General features: G+C 37.5%; 2 protein-coding genes across 3 annotated transcripts; both read right to left on the minus strand.

Moving 5' to 3' along the window:
- Nucleotides 1-8142: 8142 nt before the first annotated feature.
- LOC110842627 (zinc finger protein 271) lies at nt 8143-13333 on the minus strand. Its single transcript, XM_022088392.2, has 6 exons — nt 13005-13333; nt 12635-12910; nt 11946-12563; nt 11473-11880; nt 11105-11389; nt 8143-11024 (listed from the first exon to the last, which is right to left on the minus strand). Exons 1-6 carry the CDS (start codon nt 13216-13218, stop codon nt 10153-10155), a joined length of 2673 nt encoding a protein of 890 aa, XP_021944084.1. The 5' UTR covers nt 13219-13333; the 3' UTR covers nt 8143-10152.
- A 50-nt stretch (nt 13334-13383) lies between these two features.
- On the minus strand, nt 13384-17810 carry LOC110843675 (sialin). 2 transcript variants are annotated; one of them, XM_022089686.2, is made up of 10 exons: nt 16811-17810; nt 15478-15794; nt 15338-15412; nt 15196-15267; nt 15048-15131; nt 14664-14978; nt 14527-14584; nt 14332-14423; nt 14121-14253; nt 13384-14046 (listed from the first exon to the last, which is right to left on the minus strand). In XM_022089686.2, exons 1-10 carry the CDS (start codon nt 16872-16874, stop codon nt 13550-13552), a joined length of 1707 nt encoding a protein of 568 aa, XP_021945378.1. In that variant the 5' UTR covers nt 16875-17810; the 3' UTR covers nt 13384-13549. The 2 variants fall into 2 exon arrangements, with proteins under 2 accessions (XP_021945378.1, XP_021945377.1); XM_022089685.2 differs by lacking the exon at nt 16811-17810 and adding an exon at nt 15878-16786.
- Nucleotides 17811-19416: the final 1606 nt, after the last annotated feature.

Genomic DNA, 19416 nt, shown 5'->3' on the forward strand with positions numbered 1-19416 from the left:
ATCTCACGTTATCATCATTAAATGCAGCCTACTTTTAAGTATTTTCCACAAATCTAGTTTCATCTCATCACGATAAAAAAGTGCAGTTTGGAAGAGTCGTTCTACTTTTTTTATTTGCTAAATCTGGAGCTTTTTTCACTACTTTTTTTCCATTGTAGTTCACTAAAAAGATGAGATTTACAAATATACTAACGAAACGAGCATCAATTGGGGAAAGGACTTTATTCCAACAACCATCCTGCTCTCGAGTGGGTGGATGCCATTCAAATGCAAATTCTGCTTAGTTTACTACTACAGAGTGTATTTTTATTTAATATTTATCTAAAAATTTTATTTAGATAAATATTAAATAAAAATACAAAAAATACAAAAAATACAATACTACAGAGAGTAGTTCGTAATTGTAAACTAATGATCATTATTCCGTCATCATTTTCCCCTCGATGTGCACTAATGGCTGGCACGGGCGGAGACAAGTATGTGTGTAATACGTAAGAAGAGTTTTGAGTTTCAGGCACAGTTTAGCATTGGGTTATGTATTTTAATGCATGCAAACTTTTGTGGTGGTGAAAGTGGTAAATTTTGACGAGGAAAGTGGAGAGTGGAAAGTTGGTTATTTCACGGTGCTGATCCAATTATAGGATTTTTAGGATTTCGCAATAATTTAATTTACTTTGAACAATAATTTTGATAATTTGTAAGTTATGGTGTGTGAGGGAGGGAAGAGAAAAGTTTTGTCGTCGTTACGTACAGTTTTGGATAGTTTTCGGCTGATTGCTATATTGGAGGAGCTTATTATTATATGTTGTTCATGGGATTAGTTTGGAAGATATATAATTATGCCATGAAATGACGAAATTGCGTAAAAAGTTGTAAATTTAATTGGGATAAGTAGTTGATTGGAGCAAGTAGTATAGTAAAGTATTTTTGGAGAAGGAAAGAATTCGTAATTGTGTAAGTTATTTGTGTATTCTATTAAATTGTAGGAAATTTCATAATTTTTTAGCAAAATACAGTTTTGTTGGATAAAGTTTGTAATTTTCTATACTGTAAAGTTTACAAGCAATATTTCCACTTGTCAATTTTCATGTAGATAAGAAACGAAGTGAATCATTAGGTATAGAAATGAGTGAAAATATTACAGTTGATTTGTAATAAGCATTGTGTTAAATTGTAAAATTGAATCACAATTCTTGTACTCATTTTATGGAATCTCATAGACAGGTTTTTCACATAAAATCTCTTGTAATTCCTTGCATGGCAAGTTACCCAACGTATTTAACGTACCTCGGTTTATATATAGCTTTTCCGAAACTGAACTTTTCTAAAAGAAGCCAAAATGCATACTATGCTTATACATACATATTTATCATACATCCTGCCCAATGTTTTTACAAAAATTTTCTAATAGACTCCAAGAATCATACACAACCTTGAGTCACAATTCGAACATCCGACATCAATGGTGAAAGTTGTCTCGACCCGACCGACCGACTAGAAAAGTTAGTGGCTTCTTTCTCTTTGGTGTTATGTGAAGCCATACTGCTCCATCGTGTCACTGCTGCTGCTGCACTTTCACCAGACGAAAAACCTCTGAAAGCCATATAACAAAACACGAACGAACAACCTCGTCAACCTTTCTGGCCGACATGGCAAACTTTTTCTGACTTTGAATATGAACTTTTGAGCAGTGAGAGAAAGAGAAATTGAGGAGAAAGGGCAAGGAATTGTTCAACTTGGTCCATTCATGAATGATTTTGTCGTAAAAGGAGGCCGAGTAATTCCCTTTTGGGTAGAAAAAAAAGAACTCCAAATATTAATGCTAATACCTAATACGAACTAAATCCTAATTTTGGAAAGAAGAAAAAAATTCTGCTAAAAAGATGTCTGAATATCAGACAATTTTTCCGACAAAAAAGACAATACGATATTCCCTCTGCATCATCATTTATGTTTAAATATAACCATAATTTGTCACAGATTTCAAGAGATCCATTACATGAATGAATAGCAGGCCACCACCGCCAAACCACCATCATCAACACTAATGGGATCCTTTCTACTTTACGGTAGAAAATTCCAAAATTTAGTTCTTCCTCGTTTTATATAATAAATATACCTTGCCGTCAAATAACAACAACAACTATGTATTTGTGTAAGTAAAAGTGGGCGAGTAATCAACTCCACTTATTTTTAGACCTTTGAAAAACCGACGACGACGAAGGCCTGGATTTTGTCAGGGAAGAGAAAAATAGAAGGTGGACCAGTAAATATGTACTGCTATTCAAAATTTGTCCCCATAAATCTCTCAGGAATTGGACAGACTACAGGTTTTCGTCTCTTTCGCAGGATCTGCTGAGTAGTAGCAAAAGTGAGTGCTAATCTTTTCCCAGTAAGTTTGTTTTTGTTTCAATTTTTAATGTGGGTAAAAGCATTCAATGATTTATTACTTGGTTTTCTTTTATGTCATCCGCCACCGGAGATGAAATTGCACTTATTTTTGTGATAAATAGTTGATGCGGTTGCAGAAGTTGGTTGGTTGGTGGTGGGCAATGTGAGTTGACGATTAGAGAAGATGGTCAGGTCATTGGAAGTGGAAAGGGCAGATGTCAAAAACACTCTGGAATCATCTGCACAACAAAAATAGGATGTTGTATACGAGTTGAAATAGGATGGTGGAGATTGGTAAGTTGACCAGTCGATTTGGACAGGTCGGCATGTCACAGAGGAGAAAATAACGAGAAAATGGAAGAGAAAGGATATCTATATTTATTTTGGGAAAATGGTCATCTTCAGGTTTTGTTATTGTAAATGTTGTAAATGTTTTGTGACATTTTAAAGTATACAGATTAATATTTCGTATAAGATGTTGAGCTACATAGGGAAAAGTGTGTAGATTACTGAATAATTGTTTAGAATGTCATTCATGCAAAATTACCCCACATTCGAACAGACACATTTTTTAATTAGGACACACTCCCCTGCACAATTATGTATAAATAATTGCTTTAAAAGTGCTCGACGAGTCACTAACTCATTTCTTTCTTGTGGATTAAAGTGAAAAATGTGGATTTCAACATTTTGTACAACTCTTGCACGTCTCTGAACTGAATGTTCCATGTGCCCCCTGCTAAGACGAGGAGGTGGAAATGAGACGGAATAAATGGTCCAATTTGTGATGATTTAGTACTTCCAACGTCACATCTATCCTCTTATATAGTAGTTCCAACGTCCATTTTCCACGTGCTACTCACTGTGGTCTACACGAACGAGCTGCTAGATTAACGAGAACCTACTAGCTGACGAGCAAAACGGCTTATCTGTGTAGATACACGTTTTTTTTACCGAATTTTTGAACATATTTAAATCCTGCTCTTTTTACACAAGCCGACTAATATCTCGCCTAATGTCCCATTAACTACTCGTCTCACACTATATAACATAGTAGCGACTTTGTAAGTATATCATCGCCTTCCTGGTCTTTCTTCCTCCCATGCGTCATGCCTCGGGATGAGGCGACAAGTCAAGTGCCCAAATTCTTCCCAAACCTAAAAAAATGTGCACAAATGCGTGAAATCAAAAAGCTTTTAAGCATTCCTTCCACCTCTTTTAAGCATTCCTTCCACCTTCCACCTCCATGAGAGAGAGAGCAAAAGCCGAGTGAAGGAGAGAAGAAATCGTCATCTTGCATACTTTTCCTGCGGTTGGATTTCCGTACTACTACTGGTTTAAAAATGTCAACTTATTCATTTTTTATCGTCACAGTGTGACGGAGGCACAAGACAAGAACCGATCTTCGCCTCATTTTGATCTATTTTTTCCTATTTGTACCCGCATCACCGTCATTTTTCCCATTGTTATTCCAATCCGGATCACGCTACGAATTTCCCAGCGGTATACACGAAAGAAAATTAGTTTCTTATTATGCTTCATGATTGGGAAGAGATTAAACCAAGTAGGTCAAGTACCATTGTTCTGTTCTGTCCTGTTCTTTTTCTTCTTCTTGTATTGTGTGTGATATCTGCCGACGAAATTGGAAAAGTTTTAATGAAGTGATCCTTCCCCTTCCTTACCGATAATCCTGTCATGTGAACCTTTATCTGTCAACATGTGCGGTGCCGGTGGTTGTGTAAGGGCCAATTATTTAAAGAATAATGGTAAACTGGTATAAGTAGTTTGATCTCAAGAGGTTGCAGCAATATATCGGACGTCATGACGGACTAACAATAAGTACGAGAAACGGGTGTGGCGAGAGGCGACACATTTTTATTGGGGACGAGACCAACCAAGTTATGGAATTGATGACATGATAAGAGGCGAAAAGAAAGACTAATCACCCCCTTTGGCCGGAGAAAGTGATAGGACAAAGGTCACTAAAAGTTGGTGGTGAAAGTTGTGGTGATGGCCACCGGGGAGAAAGGATGAAGAGGAGACAAGACACACCACAAATGACTTTTTTCCTCTCGAAACGACGACACTTGATTAATTAATGGCAATGGGATGATGGGAAGGGAAACTTGAAAGGTTAGGTTAGCAGAGTGAGTGAGGTGGTGGATGGAATCTGGGGCGTTTTGTCATCCAATGTGATAATGGATTGACCCTGTGGGTAATGACCATTTGTCGAGGTTGACATATGACCTTTTCAGATGTATATATACATTTATTGAGGTGAAGTACGAGAAATAAAATCTTACTGTTGTATTTCATGGCCGAAAACATAATTTTTATATTTTCGTTATTCGATATTAAAATACTACTGTTAGATGAGGATCTGGTTCAATTTTTAGCTCGGGTAATTGAGTTTGCCAATTACAATTTGCGAATTTGTAAGTTAACTAATAATGCATTAATTAGTAATGTGTAATTCAATTGAATCTGCTGTCTATGGATTGTTAGTTAGACTTGTCCAAATTGCCACAACTGTCAAATACAGATGTACATATTCACACTAATTCAAAGCGTCTTCAAAATTCCGAATAAATCGCAAATCCTCTGTAACCAAAGTAAGTAAGATTTGTAAGTCAAATATTTGCTGTGAATTTATCCGAAATAAAACCCCCCATATTGCTGGCTTATCTTTCCACCGTCAAACAAAATCATCATCATGAACAAATTGTAAAGTGCTGTTGTAAGTTAGATAAATACAATAGCACTTTACAATTTAAACCTTTTCACACAAAATCGAGAAGGGGCGACATATTCATTATTGTAAAACATGATGACTACTGCATGATCAAAATCCCTGGAATTCGCTCTCTTCACAAATCATAAGCTTCAAAATGATTCAGGAACAAATCCACGTGAGATCAAATTCCATTATTTGAAAATACTTACATATAAATCCGCATTCGAACCGTCATTTACTTATATTCGACACCCACACACCACATCCGACGAGAGATAACAATCCTGTTCAATTCCTGTTTTACTTACTTTCACCACGATGACATTATCTGAGAAACCCGACATGATTGAAACCATCAAATCGCTACAAAATTCAACCCAAATCACGAATTGAATGGAAAATATGTAGGAGTGAAACGTACGTAAACTTGATGAATAAGTAGGTATTTGTGAAATTTACATTTGTTTGAATTCTCACCAATCCCACATTCTGTCCACGTGCAGCCTTGTGATATGTGTATGGGAACCTGCCATGAGTGTCATGTCATGTCATTCATTCGTGATCCCTCCCTGATCCCAAAGGTTTTGCGTAGTCACACAAATCCAATCAAAATTTACTCGTTATTTAAACAAACAATTCGAATTTGTATATACCATATTCCGCCATTTATTATTATTGTTCTTTCCATGAAATGATTTACATATGTGTATGTACAAAACGAATCATGGGAGATTATGCCACGCCACGCCACGAATCGAACGTTTCAATCAAGGCAGGGGTTTAAATCGCGGAAATTAAACATAAAATTGCCCCCTAAATCCATCAGCCACCATCAAACGACCACCTATGTTTGTGTATAGATAAGTAATGAATAAACAAAGGGTACGGATCAATGTGCATGGTGAAAGTTGGACATCTACGTCTAGACACATTTGTTTATTATTTCATCATTCATTCCCTGAGAGAACTGCCCCTTCTGTTCAGTTTCCTGTATGAATTTCACTTCGAGTGGAGTGAAGCATATTGTTAAATGATAAATATCCAGAGGGGAGATGAGCCAACCGATGTTTTAAAGTGCACAGCTTTCACCCTAAGTTTTGCTACGTAGGTTTCGAGTCTATTTATAGCAAAACGTGAAGAGAAAGATATCAATCATTATTCTCCACGTTTCAAAAACCTTTTGTTCTTTCCGACATTGTTTCAGAATCTATTTTTACTAAAGGAAAGTGAATCAGGATTAATTTTATATATTGAGAGGATTCTGTTAGTCATGGGATCCAAGGTTTTGCAGTGTTACGAGCTCATCGCCTTTTAGAAAATGACTGAATTATTAATAAATAGTTTCCCATCACTCTGAAACACGGCCACCTCATTCCTCCCGTACGGTTCCAGTCTGGTGAAAGGAGGAGAAAGTTGAGCCATTTATTTACCGTGGTCGTGATGTAACTAGACCACATCGTCCATTCATCCCAAATCCGAAACCCTATGCTGAACTGAACACCGAAACGACGATGAATCTTGTCCTGAGCTTTAGAAAGGAAATGGATTGGGTTTACGAAGCGAAGAAGACGAAGCTGATGAATGAATGACAGCATCAATTTATCCTTGCAACACGGGGTTTAATACAAAAGCTACATGCATACACAAGAAAACAACATGCCATTAATAATGGTGGAATTTGAGTTACATTATTTTGGATTTGCATTGTCGATCAACTGCTCGGTCTCTAACTAACCTTGGAGTTGGATGCAAATAGGTTGCGAAGAGCCAAGTCAATCGGATAGGAATGTCCCCGTGGTGGAAATTCGGGTAGAAATCAAAGAAGCAATTTAATTTGGGCTGAAATACAAGGCGCATTTTCGCTTAACTAATAACCCATTCATTCAACCAAACTAGACAGAAGCCACGGAATCTTATCATCTCTTTCATGCCATGGTGGAGAGGATGATTTTGGTAAAATGTCAAAATTAATTCGATTTCTTCATGGTCACAGTTTAATAGGAATTCGAGACATCGCAGCAGTAGGATTAGTAATCTCATCTCACTGCTTACGTAATACCAAAACCTATATCGGTGTTTATTTAGTCTCAAAGGAAATTGTGTATTAAGTCAGTTTTCGAAATTTTGCATAAATGTTGTCCCATCTGTCTCCACTAATTGCAAAGTTGGTTGGAATTATTACGCTCCCAACTGCATCGTTAAGCTTTTGACTCTGTTCTGTTCAATCTTTTACGTCTGGGGTATATGATATGTGAGCCACATCGTTTCCAATACCAAGACAGGGATAGATACTGACATCAACAACTACAAGGAAAGGTATAGTTAGGGCTGGCATGTCAGGTTTACTAGGATAGGTACTGTAGAGGAAAGGGAGTAATTATTGAAATTGAAAATTGGGGTGGACGGTGAAACAGGATAGGATGTAAATAAGGAGATATTCAAACTATCTTAGGATTTGGCCAGACAATCCTATGCAGATTATCTGCCGGCACCGAACAGTAATTTGTATTTCCATACCAGTTCGTTCCACACTTTTTGCTGCATAATACAACTCAAGAGGAATCGAACTCTCGGCTTTTTGAGTCATGACACTGATGGTCAAGCCTCTAAGCCAAGACGGCAGGACTTGTGAGTGAAAACAGTCGGACAAAACTATTACTGCTCAACTTTTGTTGGTTTGAGAATGGATGGAAAAGTTTTCAGGGTGAAAGTAAAAGTGAAAGTAGGCGAACACGAGGGACACCTTGTTGCCTGCCTGCAACTGTTTTGTGATGCAGAATTCATACGAATGAAAGTTTTTTGTGTGGTGGGAGTAACTTGACCGATTATGACTTTTGACCTAGTTGGGTTTTATTGTGTCTTAATATTTTCATATTTTATTAAATAGGAAAAAAGTTTGTCGATTAAAGGTAATGCTATCTGTTTCTGAAAAAATTTTGTTTTTCTTGGAAATTGTCATGAAAAATTATACGAGTCCGTATTTGCTTTCTTAAATACATATGTACACGTGCTTGCAATCTAATTTCAACACTTTTACTTTACTTTAATTTAAATTTTAAATAAAAATACAAATTTCCAAAATTCTAAAAACTTTCATGCCAAGTTTGTCATATACACTTTTACATATTACGACCTGGACAAAAGCCAGATACATTTCATAAGTTGTACTTAAAAGCTACCTTCTTTTCTTGGCATCTTTTCTCCATTTCATAATAACTTTGAATCCCATTTCCGACCATTTTAGTAAAAATAATAATAACGTTTATTCCACCTCTTTTCTACACATTTACCTCCTTTTTGTTTCATTCCAAATCGGAATAGGAAACTGTAGCAGTAATAATAAAAGTTTTTTCTTCTCCATTTCGTTACTTTTAAGATGCAAATGTTACTCATTTCTTGTCCATCCAATCCACTTTATCGTTTCTATTTGCACATTCCATCCCTACCTCCACTCCACCACCAGTACCACTCCCACCGAACAAGTGACTATCGTACAAGAAGATACCCAAAGAGGAGAGAAAGTTGCCTTAATTAGTAAACTTTTTCCATTTAAAGAAACCACGAAATCAGAGTGGATGAGAGATTCTGCGATTCTTCATTTCGAGTAGTAAACTTAACTTGCACCCCAAAAGCAAGTCCTCCATCCACCAAAACCAACACCATTTATCACTTTGGCAGAATAAAACTTTGCTCAACAGACAGCTATTTACTCATGAGTGAAGTGCCATTTTTCATTTAGGGAGAGATTTCCACGCAGATTTACTTTTTTTTAGAAAGAAAGAAATGGAATTGAATTGAAATCGGTGGACTTTTCTAAACAGACGGCATGACATCGAGAAAGAGATTTAGCGATGTAGCAGATGTTCAAGAAGCACAATAAAAAATAAATAGACGCCACAATAAAGAAAAAAACATAAATGAAAAGCGGAGGCCGACAGACATGAGGACGAAATGATAAATTATTTAGAAACGGATTCAACTAAAAAGTTGTGCATCATTAAGTATGAAAAATTGGGGGAAATAGTAATTAGACGTGTAATGAATCTTTCCATAAATATTGGTTGGGTGGAAGGAAGGGGAAACTTGTAAAAAAATTATGATCACAAGTTCTAAACAAAGATTCTCAATCCGACGCTGAATATTCTTATCAAGTCGGAAAAAAACTATGATAACATGAGATAAGGTGTGCAGCAATGAATCATGGTCGTTAGTAGTCGTATGGAGTGGAATGGCCTGAGTTGTATTTGTACATACATTTCAAGTTAATGGAAAGTACAAGTGCGGTTAACCACGTTGTATTCACGATGTTCTGTAAACGCTGTACTACAAGTAATGAAGAAAAATGAAATGTTATGAGTTTACTAAAGAGGGACAGATCGAGCCAGGTGAAGGAACAGTGGATATTAAACGAAGAGTAGCTTACATGTGTCGAAATAAAATTAATCATCGTGACTTAACTTGGCATATTTTCAATAATGTGTGGGACGAAGAAAGTGATGTATTTACAACGCCGGTACTAAGTTTTAATTCTGAAGTCATTCTATTCAAAAAGGCAATTTTAATTTTAATGTTGAACAGGTACGAAATTGACGACAAATTTGTGTTACGAATTTCAAATTGAGGGAACTTAAGGAACTGAGCACTTATAATTCGGCATAACATTTGTGTGCAACTCTTGACTAGGGTGACCATTGATGAATACGTACGTACTTTTATGGCACCTATACAATCAAGGTATTATTAATCAACTGCAACATTATATGAATGTTAATGAGCCGATTGCGTGTTCATAAAAGCTAGATTTTAGAGGGAAGAATGCACTGAAACTTTACCAAGATAAACGGTCCAGGCTTGGAGATAACATAAACTATTTCTATGAATCATAAAATCAGACCTATCGGTTTTTGGACTTTTCAAACTTTTACATTTAACTTCATGACTTTCAGACTAACATCTTATCATGATTTCTCTAGTATAATGCTTTTTTACATGAACAGCTATAGCTCGTAAAGGTGCATCAAAGCCTGTCAATTTTGTGCTGGATTGTCATTTATCTCTGGAAGGGGGTTGGGGTCTTGTTCTTCATCTTCACTTTCAGAAGTTGACATTGCAGAATCTTCTTTCTCATAATTAACACGTTGTTTCTTTCTCTGAATCGTCGTTGTGGTATTTTTTCTCCTGACTACTCCTTTCCCATCATGTTTCAAGCAATGCAGCCGAAAGGAGTGCCACACTTTAAACTCTTTTTGGCAAGTCGGGCAAGTATGGACCTTTGTCCCATGAGTCTCGAGATGTCGACGGTACGTTGGTCCGTCCGAGTAATCCTTCAAGCAAAATCGACACTTGAATGGCTTCTCGCCGGTGTGAACACGATTGTGATTGGTTAAGTTAAACTTAGTTGCAAATTTCTTCTCACAATAAGAGCACTTAAACGGCTTCTCATTATTGTGGGCTGTGGCAATGTGCCTCAGGACTTGTGATTCTAAGACGAACCTACGAGGACATTTGTCACACTGAAAGGGAAATTCTCCAGTGTGTGTGATCATATGAAGGTCGAGGTTCCGCTTTGAATTTAAGTTCTTATGACATAGTTCACACTTCCACGGACTCAAGCCAAGTTCTTCATGGTGGACGCGACGTTGGTGATGAGTGAGGTTTATCTTTTCCGTGAACGTTTGGGGGCACAATTCACACATATGTTCCTTTATTCTGTGCGTTCTTAAATGTTTCCTCAAGTCACGTTGAAGTTTGAATTTTTCTGGACATTTGGAGCAGGACAACACTTCTCTAGCTGTTGGATCACGCTTATAGATATGAACGTTTTTGAAATGGTTGTTTTTTCCGGTCGAGGTTAAAAAATAACTGTCACATTCAGAGCACTTGATCTTAGAGTCGGGTCCTGATTAAGAAAAATATCAAAAATTAAGCGATGGCGATAAGCCTACTTACTACATGATAGCTTTACAAAATATGTCATACCATAATGGGCCCTTCGCAAGTGTACTTCACAACTAATCCGACTCTGAAAATCTACGTCACACTTTGTGCAGGTATAAATCTTCTTATTCGTGGAAATTGGAATGTCAATAATCCCAGGCTTCTCGATACTGGCTAGCTCAGCAATTCTTCTCTCAAACGATGTTGCTGGTGGACCTTCATACGGGGTTAGTATTGTGGGATGCTGGTCCGCCCTATGCTCAAAAAGGACTTGTTGACGCGAAAATCGCCTCTCGCACTGGTCACACTCATAGGATTGCTTGTCCCCTGAATGAAAGTAATAACCAAGCAAAGACCGTTTAATAAGTTCTTCAATTAAATAAGTAAGGTTAATAGTATTAACTTAATACCGTGATGACTTCGTAAAATGTGGGCATTCAAAAGCCACATATCTGAGTAGCGATGTGGACATTTATCACACTTGAAGGGACGTCCTTCAGGATTGAATGTTCTAGATTTTCTTTTACACTTTTCTTTAGCTTCCTGAAGAGGTTCAAAAGCGTTCTGAAGCGGTCCATGCTTCACATCCAAGTTTGTGTCGACATTGTCACACTCGTTTCCAACTTCGATTTCCTTCACTTCAACAATAGCGTTGAACACATCAGAATTTGATGGATCAATTTCGGCACCAGGGGCTGGTACTGGTTCTTCTGCGTTAAATATTTGCGAATGGTGTCGAATGTCTATGTGAAGCATAATGGCTCCGAACCTATTACAAGTTATTTCACATAGATCACAAGGAAAGGGACGCTCAACTCCTGAAAGTGTATTAAATTATATTGCCTGACTTAGATTCATATATGGTTTTAAATTATATACCCACCTTGATGTACATTCAAAATATGTGCATCCAAAGCATATCCATTTTTACTTGAGAAATTACAATACTGACACTTCTGCAAGTTTATCTTGTTGTCGATATCTGTGCGCGTGTAATTGGGTGGCCTTCTGCTGGTGGAATTATATTCGCGATGTTTGACTTCCATTCGTATGGCTTTAGTCCTTGAAGTTTGAATACGCTGACTTTCACCCGTCTCATGAGAGCTCTCATCGTCTTCCTGGTCATCCTCTTCTTCAGAATTATTCTCAAAGTCGCCTGATTCGTCAGAATGTGAATCATCGCCATCTTCGTCACTCTCGGAGTTGTCGTTTTCAATTTTACGAGCTTGTCTTGGTCGCAGAGATCTCCTTGAAGCATCTTCCTGTATTTTCACGCTTTCATCGTGATTTCCTGGGCTTTTTTCCTGTATACATGGGACAAACTCTTCTGCAAACTGGGCATCGTCAGGTATGAAAAAGTCATCACAAAAAGATGCATCATCAATAACGGGTTCCACTTTTACTGGATCTTCGAAATTTGGGAGAATTAATCGAGGGTGGTTCATCAAGATCGATTTCTCTTTTTCTTTCAATTCAGTTTCATTAATTCTGGTATCCTGAGCTAGAAAATATTGAAGCTATTATTGTAAACATGTTGACACATTAATTAGTTCAGTTTATCACTGTTTTCACCTTTACAAAAATATTCTCTTATCTTTTCCACAACTGAACTACTGCTTCCATGTCGATCCTTCCCTCGTCGCCCTCGTCTCCTCATATTACTAGTCGTCGCCAATATTCCATCTTCTTTAACAAGAATCCTTGCTCTTATCTTCTTTCTCACCTCTTCGTAATCTTGTTTTAACTTTGTAATTCTGTCAAAAATGAATCCGGCTTCCTCCACCATCCTGCGACAAACGATACAAAAAACCAGCCCCCACTCTGCCATACATCTCCCCTCACTGGACGCTAATAAAAATTTGAAAAGAAAATCAGTAAAGAAATGTTTCAATTTTTCAATCAAGACAGTTGGAAATAATTTATAATTAAGAGTTATAATTACCCAACAAATCTTCCATCAGGGTGGATGGAAGTCGGAGCAAGTTTCGGAGGATGAAATAAACGTCAACATCTTTCGATAAGCGTTTTGAACCAGAAGTGTCGTAATTTATAGATTCCCCTAATTTGAGGTTAAGTTCCGGTGGACGATGATGATAACCAAGATTTGACAGGTCAATCGAACAAATTGTACAGGAAGATACTTGAGACGGTGGCATAATTACTTAATTATTTATATGCAATTTCAATACTTGTTCAAAATAAACTCACAATTTGTCACAATTTAACTTTCACAGGTGAAAGTTTTCATGAAATTCCGTCAACCACCTCTCCTCCCGCTATTTCCCGAGTTGAACAATGACAAAACATCAACAAAATGCAACTTTTTCATGAAAAACAAGTTTCTTTTATTTTCACAATTAAATTAATACAACAATTAAAGCTTTAAACTAGCATCACATTTAATAACAACACCACATCATTAACAACCCCCTCAATCAATAACAAATCATTATATATGTAAGTAATTACTTCGGTTTTTAAGTACAATCAATTCTTAACAATTTCTCCATTAATGTTACTCTCCCCGCTAATTAACCTAATTTGTAACACTTTCATCTCCTTATCTCCATTAGCACCGTTAAAATTTAGGGCAGGATTTCCCCCATTTGGAGATCCTTTCCCCCCATCCGACGCCCACGGTTGAAGTTCCGAGGAGCCGAAGAGTAGGTAGAAAACGCCTCCGAAGGCGCAAATGGCGGCGGAGAGGTTGAAGACCAGCAGCCACTCTTCCCTTGTCCCATTCGGGGTGAGGTAGGAGACGAGTGGGGGTGCCAGCAGGCCGACGATGAGACCAAAGGTGTTCATCATTGCGGTTAAAGAACTCGCGAATTTTGGGGCGAGCTCAAAAATTGAGAAGATGTAGCCCCCCATGAAGGAAAATTCGATGAATACTTGGCTGCAAGTTATCAAAAATATGGCCCCCATTATGTTGTCGCAGGCCAGGATGCCGACAAGGATGGTGGCACCAGCTGCACCAATAGCACCTGGAAAAATTTGACAAGTGAGTCAATAAAGAAATTGACATCAAATTAGGAAATACTTAATTTGTAATAATTACCCAAAGTATTGAATGACTTGCGAAGTCGAGTCACACTGCAAAGCCCACGCTTGCGAAGTCTGTCGAATACTAGGGCCACGACGAAATGGAATGACATCATAGCGACGAAAGGTACAGCGGACAGCAAGCCGTTCTATAAAATATAGAAACGCTATAATATGGATTGGTCACAAAATGTTTCTGATATTTTGGGAGTGAAATTTTTTTATACCTCTCCGATATCGAGGTGTAAAACCTCTTTGAGATACGTGGGTAAGTACATGCTGATTGTGAGAAAGATCCAAAAGCAGCAAAAATTCGCAACTAGGAGAAAAATAACAAGATGAAGCAAGACTCAAAATCCCATCAGTGATGAGTGATGATTTCTAAGATAAGAAAGAATTTCTAAGATAAGAAAGACACTTACCTAGGAGAGACCATACCGGCATCGAGAGGAGCATGGGAACCCAGGGAACTTTCACTTTCTGAAGGCAGAAAATAATAATTAATAATTACAATTTTAGAAATTATGCATGTAGATAATTAGGTTTTCGCAAATTTTACTTGTCTCGTTGGTCCTCCGTACTGAACGGCGCGATGCTTCTGAATGTACTGGACTTCTTTGGGTGATATGCGAGGGTGATCTTCCGGCCATTCGAATACCAAGAAGTAGGTCAGGACACACCAGAAAAGACCAATGCTGCCGGCAAAGTAGAACAACTGTGGCCATCCAGCATATTCGCAGAAGAAAGCTGAGATAGGGTACGCCATAGCCGTTGCTGTACCGAATCCTGCATAAGCGATCCCCAACATGAAACCTCGTTCAACATCCGCAAACCAACGGGATGATAAGCTGCTTATCGCTGGCATTGATGCTCCCTAAGAAAAAGAGTGTTATTAGCCCATCGACTTGAATCGATTAATCAATTGTTCTTTATATTTCCATACATTTGCAATGCCACTGATGAATCGAAGTCCAACAAGATACTCTGGGCCTAGGTAAGATGCCGGTGGTATCAGCATTGTCAAGACCTAGTAGAAATAATTAGCATCATTAAGCTAATTGTAATGCCACACCCATTATTTAATGGCTTACACTGAGCAAGCCACCACTCCAAATTAATGCCCCTTTCGAACCAAACCGATCCGCACACCATCCTCCAGGGATCTATGCACATAAGTAAAATTACGAAAACTTGAAAAAATTGTTTCTATATACAATTTTCCGTAATATGTACCTGTGATATCACAAAACCATAATAGAATGAGGCCAGAATCCAACCCAATGTATCTCTTGACCACTCAAATTCACCCTAAAAACCCAAAACTTACAATAATAAAGTTCGTATTAAGAATTACTGTCGTATCATTGTCGTACAAGGTCAAATCTAGCCGAATTTTCCCCCGTTTCATTCTTCTTCTTTACGACTGGACAATCCGAGTCGGTGTGGATATTTGGCGAAAGGTCGACAATGTCAACCTCGTCACCCCCAAGTGTTGTCTCACCAAACAATGAAGATGTGTTATTATCATTATTTTGTAACGTAAAGTTGAGATCTGGTACGGCCATCAACGCTGGAGTCTTGACCATACAAACCAGGCCAAAATTTATGGTCAGTCTTTGGAACATAAAATTCCATGTGGCAAACATGCACAGGAGGGCGAGCGTCAGTCTGGCAGAAAATAATATTCTGGCTGCAATTAAAATAATTTATATGAGGAAAACTTTAATTAAAGCACGCAATATTTCAAAACATGTCCAGGTATATGAAAAGTACCAGGTTGTGACGATTCGTAACCATACTCATGAAAATATTTGGGACGATATTTACCACTCCTTGAGATGGATGGAGTCTCATTTTTATTAAAATTTGCCAAATACGTGATACTTTTATCATACGCTAATGTCACGGAGGTCTCCATATTTTCACAAATTTCGATAACCTTCAGGTGGAAAATTTCTCTACATTTCTGTTCCAAGGAACCCGATTACACAGAGTCTTTACCTATCTACCTACCAAAGTAAACTAAACTAATCTGATGAAACACAACAGGTGATAAAAGACACTTAAACCAACATTGGAATTATGCTTATAAGACCCGAATAGTAATTATTTTGATATGGTTTCCTATATTTGGCTAGTTAATTTATTTTCTTGGATAGCTTCATGTATGTATGTATCGGGTTAGTATTGGTAAAGACTTATGGCGAAACACTACAGCGATGCATGTCACCCACCATTCCATATTAAGCAACCATCATCACCATGTCGTGGCATATTAACAATAAGTTCGTTAACAAACAAAAGTTTTGTATTCACATTCAAATTCATATATTCCAACCAACTGCGTTACTACTCATACTCAAGTTTAAATGGCATACAGGGAATCGAGTTGACAATAAATTCAATGTAATGCAAATTAGTCTGTTACAATACATTTTTTTAGTTTGAGTCGGGCCTTATGGAATTTTCATGTCCGTCTGTCTGGACCAACTTCCGTGGTAATTAATTTTTTTGTTAAAAAAAATTAATCTTAACCTGGCTCGGGTTATGCGAAGCTATACACACTGGATGTTTTACCTTGACAAACATTTGACAAAAGTCAAAAGTAGGTTGACTATTTGCATACTCTTTAAAATGACAATTTTTTAAGTGATGTGCAAACACTGCAAACACACATTTTATTATAAACGCCGATTACATACATACCTTTCGGGACCTTCTGTACTGGGATATTAGTCCCGTTAAGTGGCCCCTTCTCATGATCCGCCATAATAAATTGTCTCCGTAACTCTCACTCCACAATTTTCTGAAGGCAAATACTTATGCCACGCGAACAAAACCAATTTCTCCACAAAGTATTATCTCTAATCGCCGTCCAACTTGCTGGGTCTCGCCAAATTGAACTACTAAAATTTGCAATATAGGGCAACTTCACTACCACAACCACGTACCACTGTTTTGCATGATAATCAATTCAAAAACTGAAACCCGTCACGGAATAAAAAGCAGCAACACTTGTCATTCAATATTCAGTAGGGGTTTTGTTGGTTCGTTATGTTTTGTTGTCGACGCAAATCAAGGACGAGTCGAGTAATTAATGGAAATCGATGATGGCAAGTGGAAACTCCAAAGTCAAAGTCTTCTTGTGTTCTAAAAGTCACTTATCTAATGTGCAGCAGTGACCAGCAAACAGAAGCGTGGGGTGTCATCCGTCAAGTAATATGGATGGATGGATAGAAAACAGTTATTATCTAGAGCACCCACCAGTACATTGTAGCTTCTTTTGCGACGATACACAATGTCAATGTTCACAATTATTAACTGTGTTAAGGTCACCACAAGCAGCTTGATTATCTAATGCGAAACTATTGGCTTAATCTACATATCCACCAAGTCAAAATTCAGATAGACAATAAACTAGATCGATTTGGCCAGGACAGTTTGTGTGCTTGGTAGGATTGATGACCATAAAATGACAACCTTTCCGTTCTAGACGTCCAGTTTTATGTAATAATAAGCAATATTTCATTCCACATAGGCTAACTTATGATGTGACTTGACCATACTGACTGACGATGGGCTGAGATAGAAAAAAATACAAGTATAATAAGGTGAAGGTACAACTACAACAAAGGTTTACTTGAGCAAGGCAAACTACACGTTGACGTTATGCGAAAAATCCTTGCGAAATCTCCTCCAGCAAGATTGCATGGAGCCAAATCACAACTCTTTTATTACAATTTTTCTCTAACCCAGCTACGTTAAAGGAAGAAAACAACGTCATTAAATCACCAGATGCCATTCACACTTGCATGCACTGAAAGATTACATCATGCCATGTAATTTCTTAACACTTCTAGACTGTGAGACGTTTAGTTGAGTGAGTTGTAAAAAAATGTATAATTGGTCACCTTAATTGGGTAATAACCATAATTAAATAGATGAACTTTGCACACATAATACGGACCTAGCCTTATATTTAAATATCTACCACACAACCTTACCAAAATCAATGTTAAGATCACCTAACTCTAACTCCGGTTTGAAACGATATATTCGCACACTTTTTAAGCAATAAAAAAAGTCGGGATTTCTGCCATGTGCAAAACTTGTATTGCATGTTGAATATGCACATAGATGTATGAACGTCATGTGCTATAAGCATGCATGAAAATGAAACGTTTGGTTAGAAGAAGAAGGTGAAGCTCAAGGTCCGATAAGATAATCAAAGTCGAGATCATGCTTATATTATGCACGTCTCAACAACAACTTGCAGTTAGTAGCTATTCACGATTTAGCTTTTGTGCTTGCTTGTCTAGTCATTTTGCGAATGTGAATGAAATGAAGTTGGGTCTATAGTTAATCGCTCCCTGCTCTTTGATCAGGTTTGCCGTCGTTATTGCAAGTCAGGTTTATGTTTACATGCATACGAATTATGAATTAGATGCTTGTTGGAGTAAATGAATCGCATAATTATGGTACTTACATTGAATGTGCATCAATATTTTAGAGATAAAACGCGAATTTATTAAACTCCGTCTATTCACCTACTCATCATGCGACGATGTATCAAAGTTGAGAAAAATTTTATGTTTGTTCCAGCTATGATTTTAGGCAGGCATTTGATATTTGTAAGAACGCCTGTCGTGCTAAGAAATGAATAATATTTTCCTGATTACGGTGCTTAATTGCAAACTGGTGGACGGAAAGGAAGGTGACATTGAAACGATGACATTTCACGTTTTAAACAAACGTTTATATTTTGGATCGAGTTAGTCCCAGGTTTTATAAATATTTGAAGAAGAGAAGCTCATGAATAATAAATCATCTTTACGGAGAATCAGCAAGTTTAGTATGCATTGGCTGGAGAAGGGCAATTAAGTTTTAATTATGGGAATAGTTTAATGTCCAGCAGTAAGAAGGGAGGCTTTGTTTCATGGTGCATGAATTTGATTTTATGGAAAAAATTGTCATATTCCTGGAAGTTGAGATTTTGATTGAAGGACTCTTGGAAAATGGGATGATCCTAAGTCATTACGTGTAAATTAATCAGCTAGATTACTAAAACTAACACATCGATATATTTATAGTCCCAATGGAGGTGTAAACTAGAAAACCTACAGTGCAGCTTTGCTTAGCCCGAGCCAGGGTGGGTACAACTAGAATTTGTTTACCAATCTTTACGCCAAAATTCAGCTTAATTGAGTGATTTTGCAAAATCAGTATGGGTCACCCCACCGGGTTCCTCTGGGTCAAAATTTTCAAAATTGTACATCATAAACTCCCATTATAAGCTGCTATCGACTTCCATA

This window comes from Folsomia candida, unplaced genomic scaffold, assembly GCF_002217175.1.
Source record: "Folsomia candida strain VU population unplaced genomic scaffold, ASM221717v1 Fcan01_Sc002, whole genome shotgun sequence".
Taxonomy (NCBI): domain Eukaryota; kingdom Metazoa; phylum Arthropoda; class Collembola; order Entomobryomorpha; family Isotomidae; genus Folsomia; species Folsomia candida.

What these genes read in the sequence shown, in the direction of transcription:
- LOC110842627 (XM_022088392.2), bottom strand. Translation starts at nt 13,218, where the DNA reads ATGCCACCGTCTCAAGTATCTTCCTGTACAATTTGTTCGATTGACCTG. An exon ending in CCTGATGGAAGATTTGTTGG is followed by an intron (nt 12,911 to 13,004) that starts GTAATTATAACT and finishes AATTTTTATTAG; the next exon opens with CGTCCAGTGAGGGGAGATGT. An exon ending in CATTTTACGAAGTCATCACG is followed by an intron (nt 11,390 to 11,472) that starts GTATTAAGTTAA and finishes ACTTTCATTCAG; the next exon opens with GGGACAAGCAATCCTATGAG.
- LOC110843675 (XM_022089685.2), bottom strand. Translation starts at nt 16,022, where the DNA reads ATGGAGACCTCCGTGACATTAGCGTATGATAAAAGTATCACGTATTTG. An exon ending in GGAGTGGTGGCTTGCTCAGT is followed by an intron (nt 15,132 to 15,195) that starts GTAAGCCATTAA and finishes TATTTCTACTAG; the next exon opens with GTCTTGACAATGCTGATACC. An exon ending in TACACCTCGATATCGGAGAG is followed by an intron (nt 14,254 to 14,331) that starts GTATAAAAAAAT and finishes TATATTTTATAG; the next exon opens with AACGGCTTGCTGTCCGCTGT.